Raw genomic sequence first — 13,849 nt, forward strand, 5'->3', positions numbered from 1 at the left:
CTCAATCTGACGCCACCAGCAGGAGACACGTCAAGCATTGATTGGTGGAGCAGGGCGATCTCGCATGGACCTCGCCGCGACCGTTCCGTGTAGTCCGGCTCGGGCTTCTAAATTGTATCCGGATGCATGTCGATATGGCTGCGGAGTCAAGGCTCACATCCGAACTCGAAACTGTGCTCACACTCATTGGGCATGAGGGAGTCGCTAATCAGTCAGACATTACGTCGCGTCGGCCGAGCCCCGGCTTCCGCTGCTCCTTACGACTGTCGGAAAGCTTCCCTCTAACTCGCCTCGGAGTCAGAGAGTTAGTCAGACTATGTCCGTGACTCAACTGGCTTATTAACACGTCTTGAAGCGGATCGCGCTCCGTAGACAATTGTCAACGCCGCCGCGCCGACGATAGCGATTGCCGTCGACGGATAAGCGCAATTCTGTGGTCTAACGCTCCGAGTTACCGTGATGAACGCGGATCACAGCTTAGATCATTCATTGGATTCCGAAAGTCAAGGGAGTCTTCTTCTATGACTTTCGAATCGGAACTCCCGATGTATTCCGAGAAATTCCGCCTTCATCCCTTCGTCACTGCCGACTCACCTGATGCAGGGGCGAATATGTTGAGATATAGACAATCTTCACTCTGGTTGTCCTGGAGAAAGTCCGCCATTTGCGACCATGGAGTCCACGTCCGATTCGGCGAGCGGTGTTCGACTTTGTCCCGTTCGTCTTCTGTGGACAAAGAAATCGATTTAAATCCTCAACCTTTCCAAGTTCGAGTCGATGATCTTGTATTCAGCACTCAGGAGTCGAGGGGCTCCACGTTGAACACACCGTCTGAGTAAGGTCTCTGTCGGCTCCAATGGGGGGGAGCGTCGGGCGGCGCCTGTGGACAGTTGGGTCCGAAGTGGTCGGCTTCACGAATACCGTCCCAGTGTGCGGCGGTCATCGGAGGCAGGAATCGGAGAGATCCAACCGGTGGTGAGGCGTATGGAATGCCTAAGAACACCTGCGAGTAGACGCAAGGAGACAGTCAGCCTTGGATGAATCATATCAGGGGAAATCTCGGATCGAGTTGTCTGGGGTAATCTAAGGTTTCCCTATCACAGTATCGAGAATAGCGTATCGAGAGGGTTCAAGAGATGTCAAGAAAAAATCATTTTCACAATACGCGAGCATCCCCTTGGTATGGAGGGAGGTCTCCAGTGGGTATGGCTCGATCATGCCCTCCTTTGTTTCGAGCTGCCTTCCCCCTGGGGGGAAGTCTCTTCGCGGCGGAGTCTTCTGACGGTTACTTCCGAAGCGAAGTTGACGGGATTTCTACGGAAATTCTACGGAAATTCTAGAGCGAAACTCTGACGGAAAATGATAACGGGCTCTAGCGACGCGGAATCTCAGGACGGCTCGATCGGATGGCGCATGAGGTCTATTGGGAGAAGCCGGGGGCTCGTGGGGGAGCGTTGAGGCGGCAGAAGAAACGGGGACCTCGGACCAAATTAGGAATCGCTCTCGAGTCGGTCCATTCAAGGAATTGAAAGCAGAAGAAGCGAATCAAGATTCCATCCCGAGGAAACTCGACTCCGGCTTGACGTCCTGGTCAATAGCCTGATTCCTCGGAATTTTCGTGAGGGTAGGAGGGGTAGCTTTGCGGGCGGGGGGTCGATCCAGCAATAGGCGAAGAGGCGGGCGCACCACCGCATGCTAGCTCCCGTGTAATAATCGGAAAATTCACTCCCTTCTCCGATCCTTCTTCAGCCGGTGACGAATTGATTCTACGAGATCAATATTGATTTACACAATCGCTGTCTCCCAAAACAAAAGACGATACTCTCAAATTCATGGCAGACGGGACTTGAGCGCATCGAAATGAGTCTTGCGAAACAAAAGCGATTGCTCTATGATAGATACCAGCAGAGAGTTGTCGTAGTATCCCTCGCATTCGATGATCATTCAACAAAATACGATATTAATCTCTTTGTTTAGTCGAAGAATAGTTTCATTGATCTCCCAGTCCTCCGCTCCTGTTTCATTTGAATATCCCGGGAGCTCGAGCAGGGAATTCAGAGGAGAGATACGAAATCAAAAGGCGGAACGGCGACGAAGACGAATCCGGGAGTGTCATGGGATCCCGAAGGAAATGTTCGGGACGATAAGGAGGACGTCGACGACAATGTTCGATACCTTGTCCCGCCAGGATTTGACCCGGGCGTACGGAGGAGCAACGTTCGACTCGAACAGTTTTGGAGTAAGACGAGACATAAGTTTTTAGAATCCCGATCAGAAGAGATGTACCCGCGTACAATGACAGGGGATGTGACAACGAGCGGGAGCAGAAATTATTTGCCGCTCGAATCGTCACCCGACTAGGTTATCCGTTCTTTCGCGATATTTGTGGTCTGGCAGAGATACGAATCCAAGACGCAAATCCTTGTTCGAACCGATGCGGGAATAATTCCGTCGACCACCGGGGCCGCGGCGCTTTTGAGGATCCCCCTCCCGATCTCTGTTGGTTGTGGGAGATTTCTCCGTCCAACTACATTTCAGGGGAAAAAAGCCTCTTTCGAGTCGAGACTCGCGTTCCTCGGGCTCGCATGGATTCTCGAGCACCGAAAAAAGTATTCCGGGCAGGCAAGGGAAGGAATCCGACCAGTTAATATTCTCGAAGACAGGGAGAGGCATAGAATCGCTTTCCGGCTCTCCCGGTGAATAGTCAAACACAGGATCGTCCCAGTGTCCTAGGCCGATCACCGCTGCACTCGGTTGAACGCACTAATGTGGAAAACGCCTCTTGGAATTTCCGGCGCGGCAGGAAACGGCAGAAAGAAGCAAGGACTCACTTCTACAGGTTGAAGGGCGACTTCGTGCAGTCGGGCTTGGGGCAGCACGACCCGGCCTCGTAGTTTTCCGAACATTGTTCGGACGATTCTCTCGCTTGATTTCCAGTCGCCGAAGTCCCTTTCCAGAAGAGCCGAGACTCCCGGGAGCCAAGGGCTCCACAGCAGCAGCAGCAGGTAGGCAACGGCACAAGGTGACATGACGTGCAGAGGTTTCGGTTTCGTCAGCAACATTCATCAGGAAGTCCCGCCGACGGATTCTCGCTGCTCCCTGCAATGTGGAAAAAACTAATTGAGTACGAAGGAGGGATTGCCGCGTTTTCTTTTCCGTTCGTGGACGTTCCAGGACGACCCTGAACACCACGAGTGAACGGAAAGACAAACTGTCGGACGAGGCGGACGCGGGCGTCCGGCGACGAGGGGTCGGTCCGTTGACCCGTGAGAGTTGTTGACAGACGTACAGAGCGGGGCTTGACGGACGGATTGATAGACACGCGAGAAGATTGCGTGGTGGTGGTCGTGAGGACGCGCCAAGCCACTAAAAGCAAAACGGAACATTGTCGTCTAACTGAATTATCCCTCACCATAAGCAGCTGCGACAGCAACAACAACAGCGTCGAGCGAGCGAGCAACAAAGCCACACTTCGGAAGTCTGCGCTGCTGACAAGTAAACCCTACAATGGAGTACCGACACAAATGAAGTTTGCCGTCGCTAGAGTCTGAAGTGAGTCTGTCCCGTCTATCCTCTCTACGTGTCTTGGACGCTGCTCTAGTTTTTGTTTGCTGCTTCCCGTTCTCTGTTGAAGTTTGCGAGCTGACATCGTACGCTCCAAAGTAAGTTTTTAGGGTTCGTTACACTCGTCCGGGACCCAAACGAAAACATCATAGGCGCCTCCCGGGTGACCACATGACGCCTCCAAAATCATGGGATCTGAAACCCTGAGCGATCTCCCCCTCTGGATGATTCGGACGCCAAGATTTGCAGTCATCCGAGGTCGATAGCCACTGCCCGACAACCAAAACCCAACAGAATAGGTGAGACCTAGGTTGGGATAAACGGAGGCCGTACATTCCGAATCTGTGAACAGTTTTCTCGTGTCAGGTCTAGTTTTTCTGTAAAATCAATTTTTCGGATTTTCGTGATCTTTTCCCTCAAAATTTTTTTCTGCTTCACGATGAGCAAGATCCATGAAAATTGGGGAACATATAGAGCCACCCCAGGTCTATCTCTGGTCGAATTTTCGTGTAATTCGGAGCAACAGTCTCTGAGCTAGAGTGCATCAAAGTTCGAAAATGGCTGAAAAATGCGGATGGCAAGCCTCTTTGCCAAGGGCTGACAAGAAAACTATCTCCTCCGAACCCGTCTAGCTCAGAGACTGTTGCTCCAAATTACACGAAAATTCAACCAGAGATAGACCTGGGCTGGGTCTATATGTTCCCCAATTTTCAAGGATCTTGCTCATCGTGGAAGGAAAAAAAAGTTTTTTGAGGTAGAAAATCACGAAAATCCGAGAAATCGATTCTACAAAAAACTAGACCTGATACGAGAAAACTGTTCATAGATTCGGAACGTACGGCCTCCATTTATCCCAACCTAGGTCTCACCTAATCTGTTGGGCAAAAAAAAAAATGTCAGCCGTAGAGGCATTCGATGGAGGGTTGTTCTCTCGATTCTATGCCCTCTGTTGGATGAAAACTTGGGCCGGCGAAATTGTCTTGACGGAACGGTCCGATCACTCCTGGTCGCGTCGACGATTTTTATTGAGGTCTGCGGAGAGCTCGACAGAGTCGCTACACTGTTAGACTCGAGCTCCTTCGGAGAAGAAAAAAGAGTCACTCATTTTTCCCAGTCAGGGAGGAGCGCGTTCGGAGGGCAACGAAAGGGAAGAGGCGGTAATATCAGGCGAGTTGAGGGACGCGTCAGCAAAAATTGAGTCGGGAGGCGACCTCGCGACTGAATTGCGTCGCAAGCCCGTGCGTCCGACGGTTAAACTGGGGGTAATTGTTGTGATCGCCGTGTTGAGAACCCTTGTCTCCCAGGAAAACATCGTCGCGTTGACTTCCAGAGGCGCAAAAACTTCCAGGAGGGGAGTCGCGGAATCTCCGATATCGAAACTTTTTTCTTTCCGCTCAAACTGCTAATACCGTGTCCCCGGCAGCTGCCGGAGAGACAAACACCTGCACGATGAGAGACTCCACGGAGAATCGAGAACTATTTCAGCGTGGCTCTCCGACTATATCGTTCGCTCTCGTCCGCATCAAAATAATTCTCGTCGACTTGATTCGTTGAGATTCTAGTCTCACTCGCTCAGCCGTTGGTCCGCCCCCGGTGCCGCTGGCTCACTTGATCATTCTAGGCGAGCGCCATCTCCGGCTCCCTCCTAACAACAACACCAGGAGATCACATCTCCGACATCGAAAGTTTCCGTGAGGCAGCGTTCCGCCGGCTGTCGTTCGCAAAACTAAGCATCCTCACCGAACAGCGAATGAAGTCGTAACCGAGCGACCGAAGATGAAAGTTGCTAAACGAGACAGACGTAAGGACTGCAGCCCCCTCATTGCATGGGAGACCGAAAGTTTACCGGGGGGAGGAACATCATCGGAGTGATGATCCCAGTGACTCCTCTGACCCGGAATGAGACCAACTGTCTTGCCTCTGGGCCACTTCAGGAAATCCTCCGACGCTTGCGGAAGTCAGGAATTGAAGAGGAACGGTCCCTTGATCGTTCGCTGTCGGAGCAGCGAATCATCGAGGCAATCCAGACATTCCGTCTTCGCGGATGGGTTTCTGGACGTAGTAATTTTCTTACGAATCCTTGACGTAGGTAGGTAGTAAGGATTCAATCTCTGAATGATGGCTCAGATCTCGATGACTCCATGGGGAGAATAGAATGACGGAGCTACGCCTGACATCCTCCCGTACGGTAGGCGCGGCCAGTCGGTCATTCAGTCAGTCCGCCAGTAGGGTTGCTACGTACTCCTCGACGTCGGCAGCCGGGGACGGCGATGTCATGAATACCGGAGCGGAACTCGGATGAAGACGGCCGAGGGGGACCAGCCGGTCGTTGGTTTCCTTCGGCCCCCTGTGCTCCCCATCTCTTCCTCCAGGTCTAAAAACGTTCTTCCAAACCTACTCACAATCCTATGCACGAGTTCCCTCGCTGAGGGAGTTAACATAGGAGATGGAAGTAGAGGCAACGAACTCTCCGAATTCTTGTGTTCGGAGAGGACTACCTCGCAGACCGAAAGCAACTTCCGCTCGGTCTTCCGAGCTCGTTCGCCATCAATACTTGGCACGCGACAGGCGCTCGCGTTAGACTGATACTGGCAACTTGTGTTTTTCCGGTGACTTCAAGGCCTTCCCGCTCGCTGCACTGGACTCAATTTGCAGCTGGAGCGCCCTTCGGTCTAGACGGGAACTGCCATTGCGCGACCGAGCGGAATGAAGCTCCGGAGACTCCCGGTTTCCGAGCTGGAACGGAATCCTCCGGGACTTCGGAGCGAGATGAACGCGTGAGCCAGCAGCGCAGGAACAAGGCATTTCAGCCCTCGATCACTCCTTTCGCTGAAGAGTTATTCGGTATCGAGGCGGACTCGGGAGTCGGCTCGAAAATCTAGATCGGAGATCACGTACACTCTCCTTCTCGATTTTGGAATTGATAAATCTCGATGCTTTCGCAAGTTCGCAACGCTTTCGGCGCCGTCCGCAAATCTAATTTTCGAAATCCGAGACCGTAGGTGAGAGGAGAAGGTGCGACGAGAGAAGTGACCCGGCACGAGCGGCGTATATATCTTCCTGTACACGGTATAGATGCGTAAGAACGGTGGGAAGATCGAAGGGCTGGCAAAAGAGAAGAAAAACAACGCCAGCAATTGTAAAAACGTCTCCGCTCAACATACCGGTCGTCGCCAATATCGATGGCAAATAAAGTGGCTGAGCCAGGTAGGTTGACGTTTATTTTTCCCCGTGACAGCCACGTCAGGGCAGCTCATTCGACGTCGGCTTCCTCTTCGTTCGCTGTCGTACGCATCGTCTCAGGACTCAGGACCGAAACTACCGTTCTGACAGAATTCAGAGAAACAGCGTAATTCAGACGCACGAGTCGTTCGCTAACAACGACTCGCTCAGAGTTCTAGCTCCGTCGGGAAGGGTCGCGGTCGTTTCGTGGCCTCCCTTCGAGAAATGGCTCCCGTCGTCCTCGGAACGTCGCGATCTTTTCGAATCAAGTTTTGTTCCCGAGTTCGGTGCCTCATACCATGCTCCGCGACAGCCATTGTTTTCGGTGCCGCGCACGATTCAGCCCTCGCGCTACACTGCTCGCTGCCTGAAAGATCGCGCAGGAGCGCCGGAGATCGGAGAAACCGATCCTTGGGGGTGGAAAACTCGCGAACCCGCACGGGTTTTCCGCGCTCACAGGAAAACAAATTCTCCAACATTCCTCTTTCAGAGGAGACTACTCCGGGCATGACTGCGAAGTACATTCTCGCAAGAGGGGTAATCTCTCCGCTTCTCGTAGATTCCCGCATGTATGTATGTATATCCGTCTAGATATGGGGGCTCGAGAGTATCGACGCAAGAACACGTATCAGTCGAGCGGGTTCCAAAATGTTTGTGCCTATGGATTCATGTCAATTGTACGCGTATGAATATAGATCCCTTCTCGCATTTGGCAACGGTGAGGGCAAATCGGAAACGTACATATCGAAGTAAAAGAAAAATCCACCGACGCAGAACATCGCGGGCGATAGCGGCTATCTTCCGAGGCCTCGCTCGCTGAGCAAAGTAAAAAATCGCAGGAAAAGAACGCGGAGAAGCTGGCCGCGTATTATCGATCTCTCACTGGGAAAATTCCTCCGCCTGCCCCACCAGTCCATGAGCCCTTCCGTTGCTTGCGGAGACCGTAAAATTTTCGATGATGGAATATTCCCCAGGAGCCTGGATCGGGCAATTATTCGCGCCTCGCGCAAGTGATTTAGACGATGATCGAAAGATTGTCAAAATCATCTTCTCTCGAGTTCCGAGCCGACCGGTGGAGCTCGATGATGTCCATTCGTTCGTCACAAACGCGACTGATGCGCTGTGAAACTATCAACTCCCAGTAATCAAATGCTCGGACAAGAGCATGATCATGAGCTAGTCAATTAAGTCGTCCCGATAAGCATGATCAACCGGGTCAAGGACACTCACTCAGAACCAGAGCTCATGGTGGGTGATCGCCATCATCTTCCATCGGATTCTTTCAACGGTCTGAATTCGATGGAAACGACGGGCGGCCTCGACGATTATGACGACGAGGGCATTAATTCTTGTAGGGAATAGTTTATATCTACATGTAAGGTAGCAATGAAGGAGCTCCGCTTCATAGCAGTCTAAGGCATAGACCGCTTTTGGCGCAGCCAACAGGATCCTGATGCCATCCATGGCTCGCAAGTCTGAATCAAAATCAAAATCAAAATAAAGCTCACATGCGTCAGGATGTTCCACGGTATTCCAAAAAGGCCAGTCAGCGAAGAGAACGGTAGGCAGAAGACAGCCGCCATACGCAATGTCGGCACCTACAGTCCCAGGAGGGACAGTCTCCAAAGGGGGTAGTGTAGGGGTTAGTGGATATCTATGATGAGATAGAAATAAAGAGGCCCTGCTTCATAGCAGTCTAAGGCATAGACCGCTACTATTCTGCGAGGCATTCTCCTGCGTTCTTCGCTTCGAGAGCGGAGCGGAATTCCGCTACGGAGCATCGATCGAGATCCGAGTCTCTAATACGGAGACATCCGGAGAGGGTTTTCACACACGTTTGACGGAAAATTCCGCGGTGATTCCAAAGGGGTGGGATGAAACTCCTCTTCTATTCGAGCCTCGCCCCGTGATCGATCTATTTATAACTGTTTATTTCCTCGCAGTGTGAACTGTACCTCTCGGCAGTCTCCGATACCTTGAAAATTGTCGTCTCCGTCAACGCACACCATTCTCAGATCGTGGCAGTAATTCCGAAGTTCATGAGCTCCAAGACAGCGAAAAGAAAATTACATTACCCACGTGAGCGCGGCTGAATGCGGAATCTTGTTCCGTCTCAGAAAGTTGTGAACGCATCTGCTCGGAATGTAGCTGTCGTGTTCATCTCCGGCTGTTGATTCGGAGTTAACGATCGCGCCAATGTGTGGCAACCCGCCCACGCTTCGGGGGAAGCTCCATGATTTCCGCATCGGAAACTTCATCCCAATATGAGAAAGGCGAGCTGACATTAATAAGATGCGACAGGAACACCATCTTCCCGTGTTGGGATTCGGCGCCGGGAACTCCGGAAAGCTCTCGTTTAATACCTTCAAAAAGGTGTCATGAGGCGAAATGCCCAAACCCGAGCGACACGTATCTAGCGATCGCGGCAAGGTTGAGGGATACCGCGTGCAGCCGACGGTCAGCGGAGTCAGAGCCAGGTGTTGCTTCATTAATTAAGTATCGAATTCTCGGCTTCGGAAATTCATAAAGTCCCGGATTAGGAACGAGTTTGAGCTCATCTGGAGAAAGGACAGCTATGAGAAGAGTGCGGGGCGCGAGAACGTGATTAAATTCTCAGATCGGGTTTCAGTGTTCCAAGCGCCAATCTCTCTCAGCCGATGGAGGCTCCGATCGGAGACTTCCATGGAGACCACGGGGGATCGGTGGAGAGCGTGAGCCCGAGATTCCGTTCGAGACTGGGAACCCGAGCGAGTCATCTTCCGGCCGATCACAGATGTCGAGAGGATTCATGGAAAGCAAATTGTCCGAGCATTCGGAGACCGCTGAGACCCGATGATTGATCTACAGGCGTCGCGATGATCGAGCCAATCGCTTGCCCGGTGGCTACAGTCAATGGGTCGATGATTAATGACTCAATGGAAAAACGAACGCTGGGACGGAACGTTGCCTCGAACTTTGAAGATAGGTCATCAGTGGCGTCAGAGATAGCACGAGCGAAGGCCGAGCAGAACGACGTAATTTGACCTCCGAGATGATTGATAATCCGCGCACTGGCATTGCGTCTCCCTCATCTGAGAAGAGAGGAGGAGGCAGGACGCAGACGCGACGGCCAAGCAGAGTCGTTTACACGAGCGGATACTCCGAGGAGCCAACTTCGATGTCGACATACCTTGCCTCAGAGGATCAAGGGATTGGAGTGGAGCATTACGAGGGGGAGGATCTGGAGTAATATTCGATCTCGGCTTGGAGAGATTCTTGTTCAAACAGATATTCGATTCGTTTACTCAAGTCGAGACCATTTTCTGGTTGAATTACGCCCGGCCACTCGATCCTGGCTTTTCCTTTCCGGAGCTCTAACACATTCGGAGAGAGAAGGATTCCGGCGAAGAAGGAGTCACATGGAACTTGAGACCGAGCTATCCGTAGACTTAATCCTCCGTGGCTCTCATGGCTTAACCCCTGATACACACTCCCTCTTTTTCATCCCATCATAGTGATCCGGATGCGACCCCTCCAATCTCCCGTAGAAGACACGACCACGACATTAAATTCGCCGGAGTCGTCGGAAAGGTGCCTGGAGAATATATCACGCTTTCAGATCCCCGGGCTGACGATGAAAGTTCTCTCCCCATGAAGAGACTCCATGCGGAATTGATCTCTCGCGCGGCTCGTTAGCGGGGACGGGTCTCGTCGTGCTTTTTGTCACGGGAAGAATAATTGATCGCCCCTTAATCAATTAGTGACACTTGAGCAGTCCGCAATTGCTAGAAACGAAGAAGAATTGGCTGAGCACTGGAGTCTGTGTAAACACGGACTATCAATCGACAATCCGAGTCTCTCCAGACTTCTGGGACTGCCACCCAGCCTTTCGAAGCCCTCGCTTACTCGAGCTTCTTCGCTGATTTCGCTTGTCCCGAGTTGCATTCCGAGTCTTCCGATGCGACCTAAATCGACTACGTGCGGAACTTCCTGATGAATAGAGCGCATGCGCAGCTCGCGAAGAGAATAATTATTGCAGTTTACGGGGATGACCCGATGCGGATTACAAGAAATATTTATATGGAAGCAAGATGCGGATTACAAGAAATATTTATATGGAATCATGCTCGCACGGCACACCTGCTTCTAAGGGGGTTCTTTTTGGGGGCGGCGGAGGACAATCTCGGCTTCAACATTCCACCGAGAGCGGCTCCTGCTGTTCACAAGCGGATCTCGTATGACGACGCCACGCTACTAATAGAAGCTTTTTAGCTGGCGGGGGGGGAGGCATCTTTCCAGAGACAGAGCGCGGAGATTGCCGTATCCCCAACGGGCCACTGATAACATGAGAAAACGAGGGCTTTTTGCGAGGAGCCCAGTGCCGCTGGATCCGAGCGAGAATCTCCACATAATCGTCTCATTTGTCGGGAGCGATGCTGGATCCAGATGAAGCGTCGAGCTTCGTCCTGCTCAAGTGACCGCGAACATCGTTCCAATCTCTCTGATTCGATTCAAATTTTCTGCAGCGGCGGATGTGGCCTCGCGGCAGAATGCCGAGAGTGTCCTCCCCGAAACCCTCTCGGGGCTGCTCTCGCGAGCTCATTCGGGAGGAACGTATTCATTTGATTTGGCGAGACTCGAGTCCCCCTTCTCTGATATTCGGCGGTTTTCAAGGGAACAATCTTTCTGTCTGGCTTGTTGCGAGCGAGAATCTCGCATTTGTATCCGCATATGCGATCGTGTCCGTACTACGGATCATGGCCTCGAATGATCGCGGGGGAATCTGCTACAGCGGAGCGTGGAAACTTGCTGAGCCATACGGCCGGACGGTTATTTATTTTTTGATGGAGCTTCCTTCGAACTCTGGCGTGCCGACTCCAGACTCATCCCTCATCTCTGTTTTCCCGCGAAGCCGTGAGGAATGGGTATTGAAATCGATGCCCAGGAGTGTGCACGGCTAATCTGAACACCTGAGTAGTGAGGGCCGCGATTCCAGCATTGGGAAACTGGGAATTTAGAGAGAAATAAGCTTCGATCACGCATCAATCGCAATGGAGGAGCCGTCGGGACAGATTCCTGTCGTGCAGCGGAGCATACAAAAGCTCGTTGACACTCGAATCTGAAAACACGACATGGCTCACAGGGATCCCATTACGAACATTCTCATCCGGGCCGGAAATTTACTCACGACGCGTCGGGCTCGCAGAAATCGTATCCGAGGTTGAATCAATGACTTATTCGACGTTCATGCCAGGAGGTCGACCGGATGGACCTCACCGCGGCGAACGGGGTTCCAACCTCTTGTCGTAAGAGTGACCGATTCGCCCTTCTCGGAATTCAGGCCGTGGATCCACTCTCCGGGATACAGCTTCCAGCTCATGTTAGTCAGTTTCGATAGGCATCTCGAAAAAAACTCTCTCCGGCCACCTGCCGTCCAGCCTCGTATTTTCTGAGATGGGCTTGCGGCGATCCGATCGTACCGAAGCCAAATTAGCGAGAGATCCCGCGGAGCAGGAGAAGTAAGCCTCCCAGTTCAGCTAGAGAAGTTTTTCCGCGGGAGTCGTCGGGAACGGAGCGGTGCTGGAGCCGGGAGTCAAGGGAAGGAATGGAAGAAAAATTGAATGATCGAATCGGAATTCGGAACTCCACGATTTACTAGATATGTTCGATACTGTTTACCGGCCCGCCAGATCACCAACGGCTCCGATCGACGCTGGATGCCGTCATTCGCCTCCACCGATCGTCAGGACGATTGTTGCTCCGTAGATTGAAGAGCTACGAATTTCTACAGGTAGGTGCCCGAGGTTCCCATGAACGCAATCGATTATCTCATGTTGGTTGGAAATGCCGTATAGCCAATCAGCGAGTTGGAGCTCTCTCTTCTCCCCCAGTCGACCCCTGTCCATGCTCCCTGACGACACAGGACCGCACGACGCCTGGCGGAGCAGCTCATGTAAAAGAGGACAAAGAGTCAGCTACATGGGTTTCGGATAACGGATGGCGATCTTGTTTTACGGAAGCATGTGCCACTCAGGCGTCGCGACTTGTGACTTCGTGGCGGAGAAGAGCCCCTCCTCTGATGGACAGAGACATGACGACGACGACGCGACGGTGTTGCAAAACAAAGAGTGTGCGGACAGACAGCACAACAGACCGAGGGACGGCCAGCGGAGGGGCGGACCAGCGAATACTCGACATGCGAGTGGAGGCGACAACTTTCAACTGAAACACGACACCAAGGTCCAACCAACTGAGGGATGAAAAAGTCTTCTGTCGGCGACACGCTACAGCAACCCGAACAACGAACAACAACAACAGTATTTCACGTGACGGCTTCCTATAACCTGTTCCATTAACCTCGTTGGTCATCGGAGACGAGGTTTCTTCCTCGGAGTAATTAACGACTTGGGGAGAGCGCGAGTTTCAATGAGTTCCCGTGGTCTCGAATTTCCCTAGCGCACGCAACCCGCTGGTCACGAACGAGTGCCGTTACGCGACAGGGCTCGTCGTGGCGGACACCGGGAGAAATGAGCGAAACAAGCGAGCGAGACGACGTCGAAAGAGATGGAACAGCCAGCAGAGCCGTGCAGGTCGCAGCTTCCTGAAATCCCGAAAGAGCTCTTACGGAGCGGGACTGGACGGACGAGCAAACCAAAATAGGAACGTTCCTGTCTGTTCTTGGAGCGGCGGCACCAGCAGCTGCAAGAGCTCGGCTCGGAACCGGGCATCAGGCCGGCAGGCGAGCCAGCAGCAAATGGCTCCCGGAGAGATTACCGAGTTAACTTCGGATGATGCTGCGAGCCCTCGGAATAAGCCCAAGTTCCCAATAGCAAAGACGCTAACTTGATAAAGCCAACGAGGCTTCTTACGATATTTCAGACTACTCCAGAGATTTTTCCTCGGAATCCCATGCTCACTCGGCGGGGGAGAAATGTATCAAGGACCCGACGAATCACATTCACGGTATATTTCACTAGAATTTTCGTTCTTTCCAAGTTTTTGTCGTTGGTAGCCATCAATGAGACTCGTTTGACGAAAACCGTGAAGCGCGTAATGGAATTCAGCTCTGTGAGTGTCGAAGTTC

At 52.3% G+C, this 13,849-nt stretch overlaps 1 protein-coding gene across 1 annotated transcript in view; it reads right to left on the reverse strand.

The window, feature by feature from the left end:
• The window catches only part of LOC114828384 (neuroligin-1-like), a 33,678-nt gene extending 30,649 nt beyond the window's left edge, over positions 1-3,029 (reverse strand). The window contains exons 1-3 of the mRNA XM_029112291.1: positions 2,832-3,029; positions 829-1,003; positions 595-726 (exon numbers count right to left, since the gene is read on the reverse strand). Of these exons, the coding sequence (XP_028968124.1) occupies positions 595-726; positions 829-1,003; positions 2,832-3,029 (505 nt within the window). The remainder of the gene's footprint in view (positions 1-594; positions 727-828; positions 1,004-2,831) is intronic.
• Positions 3,030-13,849: the final 10,820 nt, after the last annotated feature.

The sequence above is a fragment of the Galendromus occidentalis genome, unplaced genomic scaffold (assembly GCF_000255335.2).
Source record: "Galendromus occidentalis unplaced genomic scaffold, Mocc_1.1 scf7180000077488, whole genome shotgun sequence".
Lineage (NCBI taxonomy): Eukaryota > Metazoa > Arthropoda > Arachnida > Mesostigmata > Phytoseiidae > Galendromus > Galendromus occidentalis.